The sequence below is a fragment of the Nothobranchius furzeri genome, chromosome 7 (genome assembly GCF_043380555.1).
Source record: "Nothobranchius furzeri strain GRZ-AD chromosome 7, NfurGRZ-RIMD1, whole genome shotgun sequence".
Lineage (NCBI taxonomy): Eukaryota > Metazoa > Chordata > Actinopteri > Cyprinodontiformes > Nothobranchiidae > Nothobranchius > Nothobranchius furzeri.
In genome coordinates, this window is record NC_091747.1 from 63,287,986 (window position 1) to 63,308,747 (window position 20,762).

At 41.2% G+C, this 20,762-nt stretch overlaps 2 protein-coding genes across 5 annotated transcripts in view; both read right to left on the bottom strand.

The window, feature by feature from the left end:
* Positions 1-8,506: 8,506 nt before the first annotated feature.
* LOC129157054 (HERV-H LTR-associating protein 2) lies at positions 8,507-13,061 on the bottom strand. Of its 2 annotated transcripts, none has more exons than XM_070553503.1 (6): positions 12,945-13,061; positions 11,759-12,073; positions 11,411-11,683; positions 11,254-11,339; positions 10,502-10,620; positions 8,507-10,431 (listed from the first exon to the last, which is right to left on the bottom strand). In XM_070553503.1, the coding sequence occupies exons 1-6, from the start codon at positions 13,009-13,011 to the stop codon at positions 10,359-10,361; spliced, it is 933 nt and encodes a 310-aa protein (XP_070409604.1). In that variant the 5' UTR covers positions 13,012-13,061; the 3' UTR covers positions 8,507-10,358. The 2 variants fall into 2 exon arrangements, with proteins under 2 accessions (XP_070409604.1, XP_070409605.1); XM_070553504.1 differs by having other exon boundaries at positions 8,508-10,431; positions 10,502-10,581.
* A 2,336-nt stretch (positions 13,062-15,397) lies between these two features.
* The window catches only part of LOC107372509 (zinc finger protein 721), a 32,044-nt gene continuing 26,679 nt past the window's right edge, over positions 15,398-20,762 (bottom strand). For all 3 annotated transcript variants that reach the window (XM_070553501.1, XM_070553500.1, XM_070553499.1), the window contains one exon: positions 15,398-18,807. In XM_070553501.1, coding sequence (XP_070409602.1) covers positions 16,703-18,688 — 1,986 coding nt within the window. In that variant the 5' untranslated portion in view covers positions 18,689-18,807 and the 3' untranslated portion in view covers positions 15,398-16,702. The remainder of the gene's footprint in view (positions 18,808-20,762) is intronic.

A 20,762-nucleotide genomic window follows, 5' to 3' on the forward strand; every position in this document is an offset into this window, starting at 1 on the left:
TAATATTTTAGAAAACTGTGGAAGCAGTGACACTGGCCTGTAATTAGTGAAACTCTGTTTATCACCGCTCTTAAATAATGGAACCACCTTGGCAATTTTCATTAAGGGAAGACTCCTGTAGATAGTGACAGATTACAGATGTAAGTGAACGGTTCAATAACAGATTCAATTATAGCTTTTACAGTCACCATGTCCAGATCATCACAATCAGTTGATCTTTTGCTTCCCCAGTTTTTACAATGTTTCTTATTTCTTGTTGCTCTACTTTGTCAAGCAGAATACTTTTGACATTTCTAGGTATTGTATTCGTTGTATCGTGAATTATTGGTTTGCTTTCCACCAGACTCCTTCCTACATTTATAAAAAAAATATTTGAATTCATTAGAAATTTCTTTAACTTCATGAATGTCTTTATTGTCCTTTACAAAGTAGTTTGGGAGTCTTGCATTTGTATTATCTCTGTTAATCACATTTTTTATTATTCCCCATGTAGTCTTGATGTTGTCTTTGTTCTTATTCAATAGCTCACCATAGTACTCTTTCTTCTGTTTCCTAACTATTGTTACTAATTTATTTTTATATTTTTTATATCTATCTTCGGCTTCCTTTGTTTGTAACTTTAAGAATCTCATATACAGACTATTTTTTTTGGCACATGCATTTTTAATTCCATTAGTCATCTATGGTTGGTTGTCCCTTTTACCTGTTATTTTAATTAATTTACAACTACTGTTAAACGATTTCAGCAGTATTTTCATGAAGGATGTATATGCATTGTTCACATCACTGACATAGACTTCCGTCCAGTTCTGCATTTTAAGATCTTTATTTAGGTCCTCCAGGGCTTTAACTGATTTATTTCTTTTATAATTAATAAAATTATGTTTTATGATATTTTTATTGTTATTGTGATATTTAGACACTACGAAAATAGGTAAATGATCACTAATATCTGTCATCAATATCCCAGTTTTAACAACGTCCTCCTTTCTATTAGTGAATATATTATCAATTATTGTTGCACTTTGGGTTGTGATCCTGGTAGGTTTGTTTATCAAAGGAACCAAACCTAAACTATATATCATATCAAAAAAATCACTTGATGTTCTAAGTTAATGTTAAAGTCCCCACACATAAACAATGTTTTGTTTTTAATATGATCCACAAACTCATTTATTTTATCTGTAAATGACCTGATGCAAGAACCGGGTGCTCTATATACACAACTGATTATTATATTTTTTGATGTGTCATTGATAATTTCCACTGTTACCATTTCCATAACATTATCTTCCATCATAGTCATTTTCTTATCTAATTTACATTTTAAATCATTGTTAATGTACAGGGCAACGCCACCACCCCTTTTATTTATTCTATTTACAAAATGAAGTTCATACCCTTCTATTTTTACTTCAGTCATCCTTTCATCATAAAGCCAAGTCTCAGTAATGGCAATGACTTTGAATTTACTTTTAAATTTGCCTAAATAGTCCTTTATTGTTGACATCTTGGAAACTAAGCTTCTACTGTTTATGTGTATGATTGATAATGAATCATTGTTAGTTAACCCACTATTTAGCTGATCTTCTGCATAATAATTACTATTTATATTTAACTCAAATAAACTTTTGTCTATTTTACTGTCAAGTTCATATATTTTCTCATGGGAATCCATTTATTTCTTTATGAATTCATTTGTACTTCCATATCCATTGTTAAACTGTTTCCACTATCCATTATTTAGTCAGTGCTACACAATAAATCATCTTTTACCCTGCAACACTTCCAGATCTTTCAACTCTTTGATCATTTTTGCATTCAGACCTTCTTGCTCTCTAATCCATACAACACCATTTCTTGTCCACATGGCTGTGATTTTTTTTTGTTTTCTCAGCACCCTTGCTTCTTTGGCTATTGTTTCATTCTTTTTCGTCAGGTGTTCATTTATGTACACATTTGTACCTTTCAGTTTTTTTGCTTGCCTCAACAACTCATTTCTGTACTTCCTACTGGTAAATCGCACTATGAAGACTGGTTTTAATTTGTCTGCCTTTCTCAGAAGGGTATGACAGATTGATATTGCATCACTTTGGATATGAATGTTCTTACTGTGCAAGAAGCTCAACACTTGTTGTTCTAGTGACTGGAGTTCTTCCTGTGGAGCATCCTCAGTTGTGTTTCTATCTCCAGTAACTCTGGCATAAGTCCTATGTCTTGTTTCCAAACCAGTTATCACCAAGTCATCCCTTCTGGTATACTGCTCCAGTTCATCCACCCTCTGTTCCAATACCATGATCTTCTTGTCCTTATCTGCAAGCTTGAATTTCAGTGTCTTGACCTCATCCATTAATGACAGTAGTTGATCCTGTTGTACTGTTAGCTTAGACAGCTCGGCTGACATAAAATTCAATGATTTTTTAATTTCCTCCATATCTTCCTCGAGTTTCTCTGTTTTTCTAGGAGGGGCCATTGTATTAGGCTTACCTCTCTCTCAGTCCTGGTTGCCGGTGAATCTGGAGCCTGGAGCCCCAGGCTGAGCCTGATTGTTGGATCAGGTGGCTGGTATTGAGGTGATGGTGGAACCTGGCTACTGTGCCTGGAGGCTGTTGGTGGAGCCTGGCTGCTGGGTGTGGAGGCTACTGGTGAGCCTGGCTGCTGGGCGTGGAGGCTACTGGTGAGCCTGGCTGCTGGGCGTGGAGGCTACTGGTGAGCCTGGCTGCTGGGCCTGGAGGCTACTGGTGGAGCCTGGCTACCGTAAATCCTCTAATACAGGCCCGGGCCTGTATTTGACTCAAGCTCATCAAGCTCCAGGCCTTTATTGGAAGGAGGGCCAGTATTAGAGGCAGGCCTCTATTTCTATTTGAGCAAAATGAACTAATGTTTTGCTGGAGTCTTTGACAATTAAAATTGCGCCCACATTTTCAAAGTTAAACACGTTTCTTTTAACAACGGTAGTTTCTGCCTCAGCCCTCTCCCCCCTCCCCCTGCGCAGCAGCCGCAAACTCACTGATGCACCTGCAGCCTCTCGGAGTTCCTGCTGCTCTAAACATTAAAATAATTATTTCATTTTCTGTTCCTCACTTCTGATTACCTTCAATGGTGTCTGTTTGTTGCAACCAGCAGGTACAAAAACTAACTTGTTTTTATTTGACTATTTTTCTTTCCTGCCTGCCTGTTTATTATCTTCCTGCATCTCCTCTCAATCCTAAAGAAAAACTGCTACCTGGGTTCATATATATTCACCTCATGAGTTACCTTTGAACTGCAGTTCTAAAACATCTACCGACCGCAAAAACAGCGGAGCGCTCGCTGTTTGGCGGCCGTATCAGTGATCAGTGCGTCGGAGGACAAGGTGATGCCCGCAGCGCCCCGCTCCACAGCATGCAGCGAAACGCATCAGGCGCAAATAAAAGACAGAAAACATTAAAGGAAATGAACTGACATGAACGATCGCGTGTTAAATTAGTTTTTGAGGTGGCGACACCTGATTGTTACTGTGGCCGTGCTCAGGAGGCAGATCTACCGACCGCGAAAACAGCTGAGCGCTCCCTGCTTGCCGGTGTTGTGCCATAAATCGACTCGCTGCCAAAAATGATTAGCCACTAAAGAAAGGAAGGGGAAAAAATCAAATCGCTGGAGAATTGTTTATTTACATTTATACAACGTTTACATTAAATACAGGGCGCCATTTTACATTGTTTATTTATTTTTTAGTATCAAGGCTGTAACATAAAGAAAGCCAGTTCTTACCACAAACCATCTTTCAATCGCAAATATTGCAAAAAGGATTAATATATCCTCACTGTGAACGTTTAAGACAAATAGCAACACTTAAAACAACTTCCAAACTGGAAAAAACTAAGCTAATCATTTTTTGGCAGTGAGTCGATTTATGGCACAACACCGGCCGCATCATGGATCTGTGCGTCGGAGGACAAGTTGATGCGCCCCGCTCCACAGCAGCGATGCACATCAGGCGCAAATAAAAGACAGAAAACATTAAAGGAAATGAACCGACATGAACGATCGCGTGTCAGTAGCTAAGGTCTGGCACAGCGCGTTGCTGATCACAGAGAATGTGATCATACGATAATTCAATAGGGAGCGTGGTTTCACAGACGCGGAAGTGAGAGCGTCGGTGAAACGCCGGCTGCTCTAGGAAACCCCCGAGCGTTCGAGTGTCAACGAAGTGACACGGAAATGCCGGGCTTTCCAGAAGTAAGTAAGATAACTTACTATGAGCTGATAGTTCGTTGGATTGATTGGTAGGTTGGAAACTCTGATCATGAATCTGAAGAAACGATGACTGAGTGGTGAGCTGGAAAGGCGACTTCCGTTTGGTTTATAGCCGCGGTTTGTGACGTAGGTGCGACGTGGAGGGAATCCCCGCGAGGGGCATGCTGGGAGTCCCTACTTCGCGGATTTTCACCTATCGCGGCCAGGTCTGGAACGCATCTACCGCGATAAACGAGGGATTACTGTAGTTCATACACCCCCTACTGCTGCTCTCCAGAGTGTTCTGCAGTGTAATCAGCACGTTCTCTTTGAACTTGATAGTGTAATGACCTGGCTGGGGTTGTAAGCCAGGTGCATTCTGGGTATTGTGTTATATGTGTTTCCTATCGTTCTGCTAGTTCCTATGTGTTGATTTGCGTGTTGTGTGAGTGTTATGTAAGCCACAGGGAAGGTGATGTGTGTTCTGTGGAGCGGGTTGAATTAGCATGGTTAACTGACACCGTGACTCTGTGTGGTAGGAGCGTGATAGAGGATCGTGTCTGTAGCGTTACAAAGCATTGAAAAAAAGCCCAATAAAGGTCTGCGTGAACCCCTACTGCCTCCTGCTGGTTGATTTGGGAACTATAACCCTGCCGCTAGGGACGCTCGTACTTGCTTGTTACCACATTCCACCCGGCCACAATAAGAGACCGGCCATTATTTACCTCTGCTGACTCTGACACCGGCCAAAATTGGAGACCCGGCCTTTAATTGAATACCGGCCTGTATTAGAGGATTTACGGTGTGTATATATATATATATATATATATATATATATATATATATATATATATATATATATACGTATATATATATATATATATATATATATATATATATATATATACGTATATATATACAAGTGCTGGCCAGTAAATTAGAATATCATCAAAAGGTTGAAAATATTTCAGTAATTCCATTCAAAACGTGAAACTTGTACATTATATTCATGCAATGCACACAGACCAATGTATTTCCAATGTTCATTACATTTAAATTTGATATTCATAAGTGACAACTAATGAAAACTCCAAATTTGGTATCTCAAAAAATTAGAATATTCTGAAAAGGCTGAATATAGAAGACACCTGCTGCCACTCTAATCAGCTGATTTACTCAAAACACCTGCAAAGGCCTTTAAAAGGTCCCTCAGTCTTGTTTTGAAGGCACCACAATCATGGGGAAGACTTCTGACTTAACAGCTGTCCAAAAGACAATCATTGACACCTTGCACAAGGAGGGCAAGACACAAAAGGTGATTGCTAAAGAAGCTGGCTGTTCGCAGAGCTCTGTGTCCAAGCACATTAACAGACAGGCGAAGGGACGGAAAAAATGTGGTAGAAAAAAGTGTACAAGCTCTAGGGATAACCGCACCCTGCAGAGAATTGTGACGACAAACCCATTCAAAAATGTGGGGGAGATCCACAAAGAGTGGACTGCAGCTGGAGTCAGCGCTTCAAGAACCACCACGAGGAGACTCATGAAAGACATGGGATTCAGGTGTCGCATTCCGTGTGTTAAGCCACTCTTGAACAAGAAACAGCGCAAGAAGCGTCTCGCCTGGGCCAAGGACAAAAAGGACTGGACTGATGCTGAGTGGTCCAAAGTTATGTTTTCTGATGAAAGCAAGTTCTGCATTTCCTTTGGAAATCAAGGACCCAGAGTCTGGAGGAAGAGCGGAGAAGCACAGAATCCACGTTGCATGAGGTCCAGTGTAAAGTTTCCACCGTCAGTGATGGTGTGGGGTGCCATGTCATCTGCCGGTGTTGGCCCACTCTGTTTCCTGAGGTCCAGGGTCAATGCAGCCGTCTACCAGGAAGTTTTAGAGCACTTCATGCTTCCTGCTGCTGACCAACTTTATGGGGATGCAGACTTCACCTTTCAACAGGACTTGGCACCTGCACACAGTGCCAAAACCACCAGCACCTGGTTCAAGGACCATGGTATCCCTGTCCTTGATTGGCCAGCAAACTCGCCTGACCTTAACCCCATAGAAAATCTATGGGGTATTGTGAAGCGGAGGATGCAATACGCTAGACCCAACAATGCAGAGGAGCTGAAGACGACTATCAGAGCAACCTGGGCTCTCATAACACCTGAGCAGTGCCACAGACTGATCGAGTCCATTCCACGCCGCATTACTGCAGTTATTGAGGCAAAAGGAGCCCCGACTAAGTATTGAGTGCTATACATGCACATTCTTTTCATGTTCATTCTTTTCAGTTGGCCAACATTAGAGAAACAAACATTTTTTCATTGGCCTTTAGAATATTCTAATTTTCTGAGATACCAGATTTGATGTTTTCATTGGTTGTCACCTATAAATATCAAAATTAAACGTAACAAACATCGGAAATACATTGGTCTGTGTGCATTGCATGAATATAATGTACAAGTTTCACGTTTTGAATGGAATTACTGAAATATTTTCAACCTTTTGATGATATTCTAATTTACTGGCCAGCACTTGTATATATATATATATATATATATATATATATATATATATATATATATATATATATTATACATATATATATATATATATATACATATATATATATATATATATACATATATATATATATATATATATATATATATATATATATATATATATACACATATATATATATATATATATATATATATATATATATATATATATATATATATATATATATATGTATATATGTATATATATATGTATAAATTAGAGTGCCGAAAACACAGGAGACAAACATTGTTCTTGTATGAAGAGGTTGTGGACAAGAGTTATCAATGTAAGTTAAAAAGTAAACATTGTATTTACAGTCTTTTGCATTTTTCTTTCTAAGATATGAAGTGTCGAGCGTGCATTTCCAAATTGCAGTTAAAAATGACCACCTAGTGTTGGTTGAACAAGTGTAGAAAACACTTAAGACATAAGATGAAAAGGTAAGTCAATACGATGAAAAAATACAGCAAAGATGTCCAGAGCATCATTTTGACCAGACGTTCAAAGGCACAATCCCAAATACGATGGGCCTTAGAAAACTAACACCTTGGAGAAGGGGCGGTTTTTTGTACGGCTGACATACAGCACAGGCTGAAAGTTTGGACACACTGAATGTGTTGTCTTTATTTTCATGACCATTTACATTGGGAGATTCTCACTGAAGGCATCACAACTATGAATGAACACATGTGGAGTCATGTACTTAACCAAAAAGGGTGAATTAACTGAAAACATTTTTTTATATTCTATTTGCTCCAAAATAGCCACCCTTTGCTCGGATTACTGCTTTACGCACTCTTGGTATTCTCTTGATGAGATTCAAGAGGTGGTCACCTGAAATGGTTTTTCAACAGTCTTGAAGGAGTTCCCAGAGGTGTTTAGCACTTGTTGCCCCCTTTGTAAATGGTCATAGTCATGAAGATAAAGAAAACACATTGAATGAGAAGGTGTGTCCAACCTTTTGGCCTGTACTGTACACAAACAACCATTCACTCTCACATCCAATAACTAGGGGCAGCCTACACAGGCAAATCTTTCTAAATAAATCTGCTTGACTAACCATGGCACAGCGGTCTAATTTCTGAAATATTTTCCAAGTTTTACATTATATTATGCAGTGACTGTATTCCTGTATTATTTCTACAAAATGCTACACCAGTAGTGGTGTAAATATTGATGATGCAACTGGGGGAACTGGAACAGGGCTCAGATGCCGTTGCGGCCCACTGACATCGCTCACATAACAGGCATTAAGCAGTGTGACAAAGTGAGAGTTGATACAAAACTCATGTCCTTTTTAATGGAGTATATTCTATTATTGCAGCAGTAATGAACAACATGGGGCTAGCAGCCTTAGCGATGGGTACCGAATTCGGTACTTTTTAAGGTACCGACCGAATTCCACAGTACCGACTGAGCACCGATTCACGTCATTTGAAACGGTGCCTCGTTTCGGTACCCGTCCTTCACAACGAGAACTTGCCTAGACAGCTGCGCAAGAGCGTTATGTCGTCGGTCGCTGCGAGCGAGTTGTAAACAGAGCAGCATGGTAGAAAGAAGGCACGCTAAAGCTTGGGTCCACTTCACTAAATGTGATGGGTAACTGGGTGATGATGAAACCAGCGACAACGATCTAAGTGAGACATCCTCATCTTAATCTGCTCCGGTAGGTAAATATAATGTTTACAATAACGTTAGCTTGATTTGTTAGCTTCCGTTCCACTAATGGTGCGTTCGCTTTCTCCTCGGAACTCCGAATTTCCGACTAGAAGAACATGAACGCGCTCTAAAGTTTGGCTTCACTTTACTAAATGCGACGGGTGATTGGGTGAAGATGAAACCAGTGACAACGATCTAAGTGTGAGGCATCATCGTTTTAATCTGCTCCGGCAGCTAAATAAACTGTTTAAGATAACGTTAGCTTGGTATGTTAGCTTCCATTGCCACTGTTGTTATCAGCTAATGGTGTGTTCGCTTTCTCCTCGGAAATTCTAACTTCCCAGTAGGAAAAATCAAAGAAAAAGGACGGCAAAAGGAATGAAGATACACAGTAAATTTAGTTCACAGTAAAGATGTTTGCTTCAGTTTAATTATCAGCTTATAAAACTACAAGGACGATGTTAAAATACACACAGTTGTATGTTATTTATCGTGATATTTATCAAATATGGTTATATATTGAGAAAATATATTATTATAAAAGAGAATTAAAATAATAAACACTCAAAAGTATCGAAAATTGGTACCGTTAAGTACCGGTATCGATTCCTAGGTACCAGGAATTAGTACCGAATCGATTCAAATGTCAAAGGTACCCATCCCTAAGCAGCCTAGACATAGGCCTAACATTACATGACAGTGTTTGATTTAATCATTTATAATTTTGTCCTTTTATCTGAACCAGAGGGAACAAACATCTTCTGATTATTTATACGTAAAGAATTAAAAACAGTCGTCTTTAGGAAGGGAAACGAGAACATGTTCTCACACCCTGGGCGTGGAAAACTGACGCGGTGCAACCAAGCGTTTATTTCTGACGCATAGGGCGCCCCTGCGCGTCGGGAGGGGACGCTCTGGCACAGCGCCCTCTAGCTGCAGTGGGTGTCACTGGCCCAGTAAGTTATTTAAAGTGGAACCAGCTGTTGGCTGGTAACTGCCAGTTTCCTGTGGGAGGCCAGGCCGTTGGCCGGTCTCACCTGAAGTGTTTGGTGGACATTTTTGGATGTTATGGGTGATTGTGTAGCCGTTTTAACGAAGGACGATTGATCTTAATCCACAGAGTTTTAGTGCAGACAACACAGTTGATTGTTGGACTGAGAGGATGTGTGCATGGAGCCGTTACATCACACAGGTAACATGGTTTAGGTATTAAATGCTTGTTGATAATTAGTTTAGTTTGTAATTAGATGTTTCATCTTCACAGTGATGCACTGCCACCTGCTGGCCTTGTTGGATTGGTTTAGAGGGTTAGGGTTTTCTCTGGTTGGTCTGCCTCGCCTGGAGGGCGTAATCATGCTGTGAGAGCTGGAACGCCTGCAAAGGCAGACTTTACTTCATTGTGTTAGCACTACATAACCTCTGACCCCTCACCCCTAACCTTAACCCAGTATCAGTCTAAATTTTCCGTCAAGCGTGTTTGAGAGGAACGATGAGACGCGAAACAAAGCTTTGCATGTGCAAGCTGCCTAAGGTTAGGATGGGGGTGGGGGGAAAGGTTAAATCACAAGAGGGTAAAGGTCACAATTCGCTCAAACGTCCGTTTTACCGCGGGCGTCAGATACCGACGCTCTGGCAGCGCGTCGGGGCTCTTCTCACGCGTCGGAAACAAACGCTTGGTCACACGCGTCATTTTTCGACGCTTAGGTTGTGAGGATGTGTTCCGGTTTAGAGCCTGGTCCAGTCCGTTCAGTCTTCCCAGATTCCGTGTTCGGATTTTCAGACGATTAAAATATGAATCTCGCTCAAATTTCTTATTTAATAAATTAATAATATGAAAGAAAAGAAGTCCAGCTGATTGTTTCATCGCCTGTCTGTCAGATCTTCCTGTCGTTTCCGTGACAACCTTGGTCCAGCTGTGTAGATTTTACACTGATTTGGTTTCCTGTTGAATTGTGATTCTGTCTTCTCCTAAACAGGCGTCTTCTTCGCCCTGGCCTCTGCAGGAGAAAAAACAAAACTTATCCCTCAGACCGGGAAACGGGATGAAGTTATTGAACAGGAAATCACCCGTGAGGTCTGATCCCTTCATCCTGCTGCTCTGTGTGACACGAGGCTCTGAGGCGAGGAGGTTCTTCTGCTCTCTGGGGCTGACGAAGGAACAAACAGCTTTTAGCATCCTTACAGCGCTGCAGGAAGTCAGAGCATCTCATGAGTCACATGACCGGTCAGGGCAGCAGCAGTCATAGATCATGATGGTGCAGATTTAGCCTGAGGATCACTCAGTTTAACATTATTATTAAAACATTCATCATAACATATTTAAAGATTAAATAAAAGTTACGGGGTCCTGTTGAAAAGTCTACTTGTTTATTATTTATTTGTTTATTTATTTGTTGACAACTTCATTAGCTCCCACCTCAGTGGAGCTACTCTGTGAGGTCTACATAAAGACCGAAGGACGTTTTCTGTTTCTGTGTCCAGTTTTCTACGAATTCTTTGTTTTTATCTCTTGGTTCTCACGTGCAGCACTTTGTGATCACACGCTTTATAAATAAAGTTTTATTTATGCATCACTAAAAACTGCAGTTGACCAAACGAGGGGACATGTCTCCTCTAAAATGATGCCCATGATATTATCTAAACGTACATCAGAAGCACTGATGGAGGCCAGCTCTCCGTGATGATCAGTCAGGAGGAAACCTGCTGCTGCAGAAGCAGAGAAGAGCTGCTTCATCTCACAGCCCAGCGGCACCAGCTAGAGGACCTTAAATATAATTATCACATTATGAGTTGAAGCTAAATAATAATTAGCTTGTTACCTTTTTGAGTTTCTCACAGATGCACGGCAGCACCCCCATCAGCGCCGCCAGCAGAACCACCAGAACTATCAGTCCAATACTCCAAACTGAACACAAGACAACATGAAATGAAATGCTCCACCTCTTGGTCTCGTGAAGACGTCGCAGCGCTGCAGACCTGTTTTAGTTTTCTCCCGAGTTACAGCCTCCATGCTGCTCCTGCTGGTTCTGACGGTGCAGATGTAGACCTGATCAGAACCATCTGAAACCGTCAGAGAGCTGCTGATGCTGTAGAGCTGCTGCTCAGCCAGCCTCACCATGGTTGTGCTCTTCAGGATGATGTTGGACGGAGGGACGGTGGACCAGGTGAGTTCAGGTTCAGGGTAGATCCCCTCTGAGCTGCAGATGAGCCCGTCGTCTACCTCAGTGATGTTCACCTTAGAGACTGGAGCTGGAGGTGTGAAGACACTTCGTTAACACCCTCCTAGTTAAAGTTTAGACCAGTAATCTGGTGTTACTTTCCTACCTTCTACCATGACATTAACGAAGGACATGTCAGCATCTGTGATGCTGAAGGAGCATCTGTACCTCCCCCCATCCTGGACCTGAACTCCTCTCAGCAGCAGGGAGGCGTTTCCTCTGGAGATCTGATCCTGGAACAGGGACGTCCTGCCTCTGAAGTTCTGGTCCTGGCGTCCCAGCTGGTCTTCACCATCATAATAAGAGTGGACCGCCGATTCTCCTGCTGCCAGATGAGTCCAGTGGATCACGGTTTCAGAAGCACCGTGGAAGCTGCACGGTAAGATGCAGCTCTGATGGAAAACACAGAACACCTCCACGTCTGTACGGACACAAAACATCATTACACAACACTTATAATGAAAAGTGTTGTGTAATTTCATCAACTGTGTAGAAGGGTTTGTTCTCCCACCAAGATCACACGTTTGTTACGAGTATTAAAGTTATAATTCAGAAGTGCTGCTACGGCAGTCTGGAGGTCCTAACAGGAAATTGGAAATGGGAATAGAAACACATGGAGGAGGGGTTCATAACTCAGAATAATAGAGATGGATGTTTTTATTTACTTGCATCATCCACCATTGGTGTGTTTTGCCCTCCTTCTGCCATCTATACCTTAAAAACCAGCAGGTGAGATTTGGATGGTGGAGGATATTCATTCATTCATCTATAATTCAGATTTTAGTGTTGTCATCATTTTGAGCCAACATTAGTTTCCATAAAAGGAAATGTTTCAGGATTTTTGTCATCACGATGGAACGACAGAATTCCCAGCCTCCAGCTTCCTGTTCTGTTCACGGCTTTGGTACGAAGGAATGAATCCAAACTGGTTCTGCCTGTTTGAGTCTGAATGTTTGTTACTGACCACAGTTTAGTTGTTCTAAAACACATTTACTTACAATCATCTCTTAACTTTAATAAATCCGACATGTTTGACTTTGTCTTGAGATCCTTTTCAGCATTTAATCTTGATTCTATAATAAACATTTAAATGACTTTTAATCCTCCAAAAGTCTCTCAGAGGATTATTTATGAGATTAAATTTGTCCAAAAGCTGCTAAAACATTTATATTCAACTCTCAGACATCACTTAATCACCCCCACCACACACACACACACACACACACACACACACACACACACACACACACACACACATTAAAATCAGAAACGTTCTGTAAAGTGTCTCTCACCTCCTGTTGATGAGGTCCAGACAGAAGTCAGAACCACCCAGATCAGAACCCAGCTCAGGTCCTTCATGCTCCTGTTAGGTGTCCCCACCTGCTGTGGCTGCGGCTGCGGCTGCACCACCCATGTTTGACAGAAAAGGAAGGCACAGCATGACCAACTCTCCAAGCATCTCACCTGACAGCTAACACCAATCAGCTGATGTTGATGCTGCAGCAGCAGGAAGCTTCAACTGTTCGCTGATTTGAACAAAACTTTATAAAATTAAACAAAGAGAGAAAACATGGAAGTTGAAGCCAAAACGAAACTAGCACCCCCTAGAGGCTGGCTGCAGCACATATTCTAAGTCCCGCCCCCTCCAGGACCTTCCAGGTGTAAAAATGTCTTTTTTTTCCGTTCCAACCTGCTACAGTTAATATTTTGTTTTCTAACACCTTTAGCAGTCATTTGACATGCAGGTGAAGGCACAACTTTATTCATCTGTTATTTAGATAAATGAGAAAACATGATGTTACACCTCACACGGTTTACATCCTTGTAAAGTAAAGGCTGAAACATAAATAAATGTATTTAGACAATGCAGACAGAATAATAATACTAATAGTACATTTTATTTGCAAGCGCCTTTCAAGACTCGAGGTCGCTGAACAATAGCACAGTAAAACAGGGATAAAGCCTAACCCTAACCCAGAGTCGAGATACTAAGTAGATAGCACATAATAATTATAAAAATAATAAAGTCTGTTTATTAGTACACACCTTTCAGAGCTCTCGGGTCACTGTTAGAAGCTCATGTAGTAATGCAGGCGAGATCCAATCATGGGCGAGAATAATTATTATTACAGGAACAATAATACAAGGTCACCCAAGATCATCGTAATCCAGGTAGGATGCAGTAAAAGCAGTGGGGAAAAGTCAGACGCTTCACGATGGGACGTTCGGCAGACTGAACGACGGTCGAGTGAGAAACTGCTCAGATATTATGATGACCTGCAAGTGGGTTCAACTACACAACTAGAGTATGCTTGCCTAAAAAACTGTGTTTTTAGAGGAGATTTCAAGTGTTGAATGGCGGCGGTTCATTCTGGAGCTGAAGAGCCTGTGAGCCAAATGGTGAATAGGCGTACGAGCGGTGTCGCAGGTAGGTTACTGGTCGTTGAGCGCAGGCTGCGTGGCGGTCGGTGCTGTCTGAGAAGATTCTTCAAACAGGCAGGATCCATGCTGTTGAGAGCTTTATATGATATACAGGTAACCAGTGAAGCTCTTCAAGAACAGGCGTAATGTGCTGAGAGGAAGGTGTTCTAGTGATGATGCGGGCTGCAGCATTTTGAGCTAATTGAATTTGTGAATAAGTTTTAGCCAGGGGAGGTCGGAGACCCCAAGTACCGAGTAACTGCAGTACGACCAGGTCAGTCCAGAGTCACCTCCAGGTAACGACAGTTGGAAATAGTTTGCGTCTCAGGAATAACTCAGCTTGTTCTGCAGGAACTGTTTTGTTGTATCAGCTTCGCAGGTGCAGGGGTGTGTCCAGGGAGTGGCCTGGGGTAGCACATGCCACCCTTAGAATCTGATTGGCCACCCCAGTTGCCACCCTACTAAGTTCCAATTAAAATTGACTTTACATTGTCCACAAAAGGCTTGAGTTGTAAACTCCAAAAATAGTGTGTGGTAGCATGTACCTTTAACATTGTCTTCTAGCCCAGGCCTACAGAACATTTCTGTAGTATTAATTTTATTTATTATTTTTTCATATTCACATAAATAGTATTGAGTCCCACTCAACTCCAGTTGGTGGCAATAATGCAACAAGAAGTGACTTGCTAACCACCACAAAACTAGAAGATGAATAGAAAAAAATGTGATTGTACAATGTGAAACTCCAAAATTCACTAGAAAGTAAATAAATAAACGAATTGTGTAAATAAATAAATGAGCATAACCATTGGTGCCACCCATGCATAAACAAGTGCCCCACATGGGCCACCCCGTTTTAAAAGTCCTGGACACGGCTCTGTTAGATTCATCATATATTTCCCCCAGTTTCAGCTGAGTGTCTCATTTAGTAATAAAACATGATTGTGAACTCTCAAGTCAAGTTTATTATATAGCCCGTTTCATACACACAACGGTAGCCCAACGTGCTTCACGTAGTTAAAACAATCACAAGTGAAATGAAATAGTAAAAATGTCACATCATGTTGTGTAAAATAAAATCTAAGAATATTGACACAGAACATAGTACACAAAAATAAAAGCATGTTAAGTACAATTATTGGTAGTGCTTTCTTTTACAGTCCTCTAATTACTTAGTACTTACATGGTAATTACTTAGTAAGTTAGTGTATTGTTTCTGAGTACTTAAACTGTTACTACCATGTAACTCAGGTTCAATTCTAGTTTTTATTTTTATTCATCATTCCTAGTATATACTGCTTTACACAATAACTACACTTTATTACAAGTATTCACTTTAATTACACAATAATACACAATAAAACAGCACAGAATAGGTATACATATAAAATACATGTAGAATAAATTCAACACAGTACAGATAAAGACCTGGTAGAGCACAGATGCAAGGATAGGTTGATGGAAGGCATCATGAAAAAGTTTAGTTTTTAATCTGGATTTAAAAATGGAAATGGTGGGAGAGGTCTTCATGTCTATTGGAAGACAGTTCCAGAGACGGACCGCATAGCAGCTAAAGGCAGCCTCTCCGTGCTTGGTGCGGGCTCTGGGTTGTACCAGTTGGGATTTATCTGCTGACCTAAGTGATTTTGAAGGGTGATACGTTTCAAACATCCCTGCTATATACAGAGGTCGTTGGCCATTTAATGATTTAAAAGTAAGTAAAAGGTCTTTGAAATCAATCCTGTAAGCTATGAAAGCCAATGTAAATATTTTAAGATTGGTGTGATGTGATCATTTCTTTTGGTTCTGGTCTCTTGCTCTCTGTCTCTCTGCTCTGTGTAACGCACAGCCTTCAGGCCTGCAGAGAAAAAACCTACAAGATGCAGAAAAAAAGGATAAACCTCCAACCTTCATATTGTCAGCAATAAACACAGCTAAACTTAACTTTCATGACCAAAAAACCCATAAAAATTATTCAATAAATCAGGAGAGCAGGAACAAGTCTTATTTCTGATTTTACATTTTTTACTTCAATTCAAACTATTTAGACGTTTGTGTTTTCATCACATTTAGCTTGTATTTTATATAAAATATCATCAGCTTTACAGGTTAGCTGTTCCTGTGTGCTTAAAAAATTATGTTACTAACCTTCTAAAAAAATTACCAAATCATTCACAGGAAGTAGATTTGTTATTCATTATCTGAAAGTATCCGATTAGTTTAAAAAACTAAATATGTTTTGTTCCATTTGGTTTTCAGAATGTCACTAGTTTACTTATACTTTTAAAAAATTTATATACTGATGTACTGAAATACAGAGAAATCAACTTGTGAGTTCAATGCATGTTAATATAGTAAGTATAGCATGTTTAACAAAAGCACATTCACACATGGAAAGTATCAATGTAAATAAATCATATAGCAGTAACTCTGCTGTACTTTATTGTGTAAAAGTAGCTCACGGGCCAAAAAAGGTTGGAGACCCCTGCAATAGATCGTTCAGCCCTAGTGGATGCTTAGATGATTGTTTAAAGTTTTCTTTCAGCAAAATCTTCGTCCACAGAGCTCACCGGCAAAAGGCTTCCGTCCTTTATGGACTCTTTTGTGACCCTTTAAATTTGTCTTTTCGCTAAATCTTTTCCACCGAACTCACAGGCGAAAAGCCAGTGTGGACTCTCATGTGTCTGTTTAAAGTTGTCTTTTGGCTAAATCTCGTTCCACTGAGCTCACAAGGAAAGGGCTTCTGTCCTGTGTGGACTCTCATGTGTCTGTTTAAAGTTGTCTTTTGGCTAAATCTCGTTCCACAGAGCTCACAAGGAAAGGGCTTCTGTCCTGTGTGGACTCTCATGTGTTTGTTTAAATTTGACTTATGGCTAAATCTCGTTCCACAGAGCTCACAAGGAAAGGGCTTCTGTCCTGTGTGGACTCTCATGTGACTATTTAAAGTTGATTTTAAGCTAAATTTCTTTTCACAGAGCTCACAGGCAAAAGGCTTCTGTCCTGTGTGGACTCTCATGTGACTATTTAAAGTTGATTTTAAGCTAAATTTCTTTTCACAGAGCTCACAGGCAAAAGGCTTCTGTCCTGTGTGGGCTCTCATGTGAATGTTTAAATGTGTCTTTCGGCTAAATCTCGTTCCACAGAGCTCACAAGGAAAGGGCTTCTCTCCTGTGTGGACACTCATGTGACCGTTTAAATTTGACTTTAAGGTAAATCTTTGTCCACAGAGCTCACAAGGAAAGGGCTTCTGTCCTGTGTGGACTCTCATGTGTCTGTTTAAATTTGTCTTATGGCTAAATCTCGTTCCACAGAGCTCACAAGGAAAGGGCTTCTGTTCTGTGTGGACTCTCATGTGACTATTTAAAGTTGATTTTAAGCTAAATTTCTTTTCACAGAGCTCACAGGCAAAAGGCTTCTGTCCTGTGTGGGCTCTCATGTGAATGTTTAAAGTTGTCTTTCGGCTAAATCTCGTTCCACAGAGCTCACAAGGAAAGGGCTTCTCTCCTGTGTGGACGCTCATATGACTGTTTAAATTTGTCTTTTGGCTAAATCTCGTTCCACAGAGCTCACAAGGAAAGGGCTTTTCTCCTGTGTGGACTCTCATGTGATTGTTTAAATGTGTCTTTCGGCTAAATCTCGTTCCACAGAGCTCACAAGGAAAGGGCTTCTTTCCTGTGTGGGCTCTCGTGTGAATGTTTAAAGTTGTCTTTTGGCTAAATCTCATTCCACAGAGCTCACAAGGAAAGGGCTTCTCTCCTGTGTGGACTCTCATGTGATTGTTTAAATGTGTCTTTTGGCTAAATCTCGTTCCACAGAGCTCACAAGGAAAGGGCTTCTCTCCTGTGTGGACTCTCATGTGATTGTTTAAAGTTGATTTTAAGCTAAATTTCTTTTCACAGAGCTCACAGGCAAAAGGCTTCTGTCCTGTGTGGGCTCTCATGTGAATGTTTAAAGTTGTCTTTCGGCTAAATCTCGTTCCACAGAGCTCACAAGGAAAGGGCTTCTCTTCTGTGTGGACTCTCATGTGACTGTTTAAATTTGTCTTTTGGCTAAATCTCGTTCCACAGAGCTCACAAGGAAAGGGCTTCTCTCCTGTGTGGACTCTCATGTGATTGTTTAAATGTGTCTTTCGGCTAAATCTCGTTCCACAGAGCTCACAAGGAAAGGGCTTCTGTCCTGTGTGGGCGCTCGTGTGAATGTTTAAAGTTGTCTTTCGGCTAAATCTCGTTCCACAGAGCTCACAAGGAAAGGGCTTCTCTCCTGTGTGGACTCTCATGTGATTGTTTAAATGTGTCTTTTGGCTAAATCTTGTTCCACAGAGCTCACAAGGAAAGGGCTTCTCTCCTGTGTGGACTCTCATGTGAATGTTTAAAGTTGTCTTTCGGCTAAATCTCGTTCCACAGAGCTCACAGGCAAAAGGCTTCTGTCCCGTGTGGACTCTCATGTGTGTGGTTAAATTAGTCTTTTGGTGAAACCTTTGTCCACAGTGCTCACAGGCAAAATGTTTCTGCTTTGTGTGAACTCTCGTGTGTTTGTTTAAATGTGTTTTATGGCTAAAGGATTGAAACCCGGCAGCATCAGTCTCCTTTTTCAAATGGAGATGCTCTCCCTCCATACTAGACCAGAGTTTCTCCTGTTCCTCCTTTTTGTGGAGAAAATCTAGGTGCTGGTGGTTGACACGAGCACTCTGTTCTTCTGAAGCTTCTTATTTAACCAGAACCACCTGTTGAAAATCTGTAGGAAACACAGAAACATTATGTGAATGACAGACAGCTGTAACTTTGTTTTCACACATATAAAAGTTGTATTATTTCTTTAAACTGACAGTAGAATGAAATGTATTTACAATTGGAAACTGAACTTTGAGCCTCTATGAATCATATGAGCCTTAACCCTCAGGCTTCACTTTAATTTTCATACAAAAGAGTCATTAGAGGACAAAAACGTCCACTTGTAAAAGTGGCTATAAAAATGTATAAAATAATGTTTTTTTTACTTTTTTTTCATAGATCTGTTGAACAACTTCAGCCCTGCTCAAACATAAAAAAATTCAATCATTTTGAGTAGGGCTGCTCAATTAATCGAATTTCAATCCCAATTACGATCTTAGTTTTGAACGATTATAAAAACAAAACAAGCCGGTTATTTGCTCCTCCAACTTGCGCTGCCCTGAGTTGCAAATGAAGCGCTCCTCCCACAGTGTTGCCAACTTAAGCCCTTTTCAGATAGACATTCTGGAACATTTGCGGCCAATTCAAATCCTAAGATCATGAGGCGCTTAAGCATAATTCTGCGCACACGAAGACGTATAAGAGACCTGGATGATGAAGCTCAATGGTTAAAGGAATCACTGAAGCGGTGTGAAGCGCTCCGTCGCGCTTCTAGACGGTACCGTAGGAGGCAAGCTGCCGTGGTTCGCCGCCGCATGCTACAGCAGCGGGCTATTAGGTGCGCAGTGCGCACAGCGTCCCCCGGTCCCCTCCTCCTCCCCCTCCCCCTCCCCCTTGTCCGGAACTCGACCTCACCAGTCTGAAGCAGCCACCTTGTCCGTAACAAGTCCGGACCTGTTACTAGGGGCTTCGTCCGGTAAAGTTCCGGAACACGTTATCCGGATGTTTGTATTCAGACAGAAAGGTCTTACGGACAGAGTCCGGAACATTTCAGTTTTTCATGGCCTGTCTGAAGGGGGCTTTAGTGACTTTGATGCTATTTCTAGCAGCTTTTCAGACCCCCTTCTTTACTTTTTAAATCCTAAAAGTACCTAGCGAACACCCCAGAAAAATCTCTGGTAACCCTTAGCTACTTTCTGGATAACTAGCTAACCTGCAGGAAATGTCAACGGTAAACACTCCGCCTGCGCTCCGGACCGTTCTTCAGGACATTAGGAAAGGGAATAATGTAGTGATGTGTCAGTCGAGTGACACACACCGTACCTGCGGGCTCCTGAGCCGATAAAAACACCTAATGTGAGCGTGCTTGCCCCTGATTGCTGTGAGACCGGGTTGGGGCGTGGGGGTGCAGCTGTGGTTGGGACAATTATTACATTAACCGATGGATCTGTAAATAAATAGTTTATAAATAAGGTAGAAATAAGTTCCTCACGCTGATAAATAATAACTAATCTCTCTGAGGACACGGTGCTAGTGCACGCAGGTTTAAAACCCCAAAACTGACTTCACTGAAGGACTGGAAATGATCAGTTTAAAGACTGAAGGCAGAGAGGAAAATTATCTTAGCCTGACCCAAACAAATTCTTGTTATTGAATCATACGCCCTGGTAGCCTTGAGCTACAAGCAACTAAAACCCCCACGAAGGAAAGCAGACAGATGCTGTGAAAACCCGACCTGTGACTGTAGAGTAGATGAGCGCTGTAGATGGTTGCTCTCGCTGGGGGAAACAGGATCCTAGCCCCCCCTGCCTTCCTATTGGAGTCTCATGTTATGTTGTGATGTCTGAAGTCTGTTGCTTATCTGTTAAGGTGTTTTTTTGCAGAGCAAAGCTGCCCTCCTGGTGGAGGGTAACTCTGAAGTTCCTTTTTTCCCTCCACCTGAACCAATCCTCGTGTAACCCTCTTACCTCTATTAAGGTAACGCGACTCGGGTTGCGAATGACCACAGTCACCAATTCTTGTCATGTGTCTTGCCCATGTATGTCTGATCTCTTGCCCATGTATGTCTGATCTCTGGAT

Excerpts from the sequence above, each read along its gene's own strand:
- LOC129157054 (XM_070553503.1), bottom strand. The coding sequence starts at position 13,011 with ATGAAGGACCTGAGCTGGGTTCTGATCTGGGTGGTTCTGACTTCTGTC. Across the intron at positions 11,340-11,410 it reads TCGGGAGAAAACTAAAACAG|TTTGGAGTATTGGACTGATA; the intron begins GTCTGCAGCGCT and ends TCTTGTGTTCAG. Across the intron at positions 10,621-11,253 it reads TCTGTGAGAAACTCAAAAAG|CGCTGTAAGGATGCTAAAAG; the intron begins GTAACAAGCTAA and ends GACTTCCTGCAG.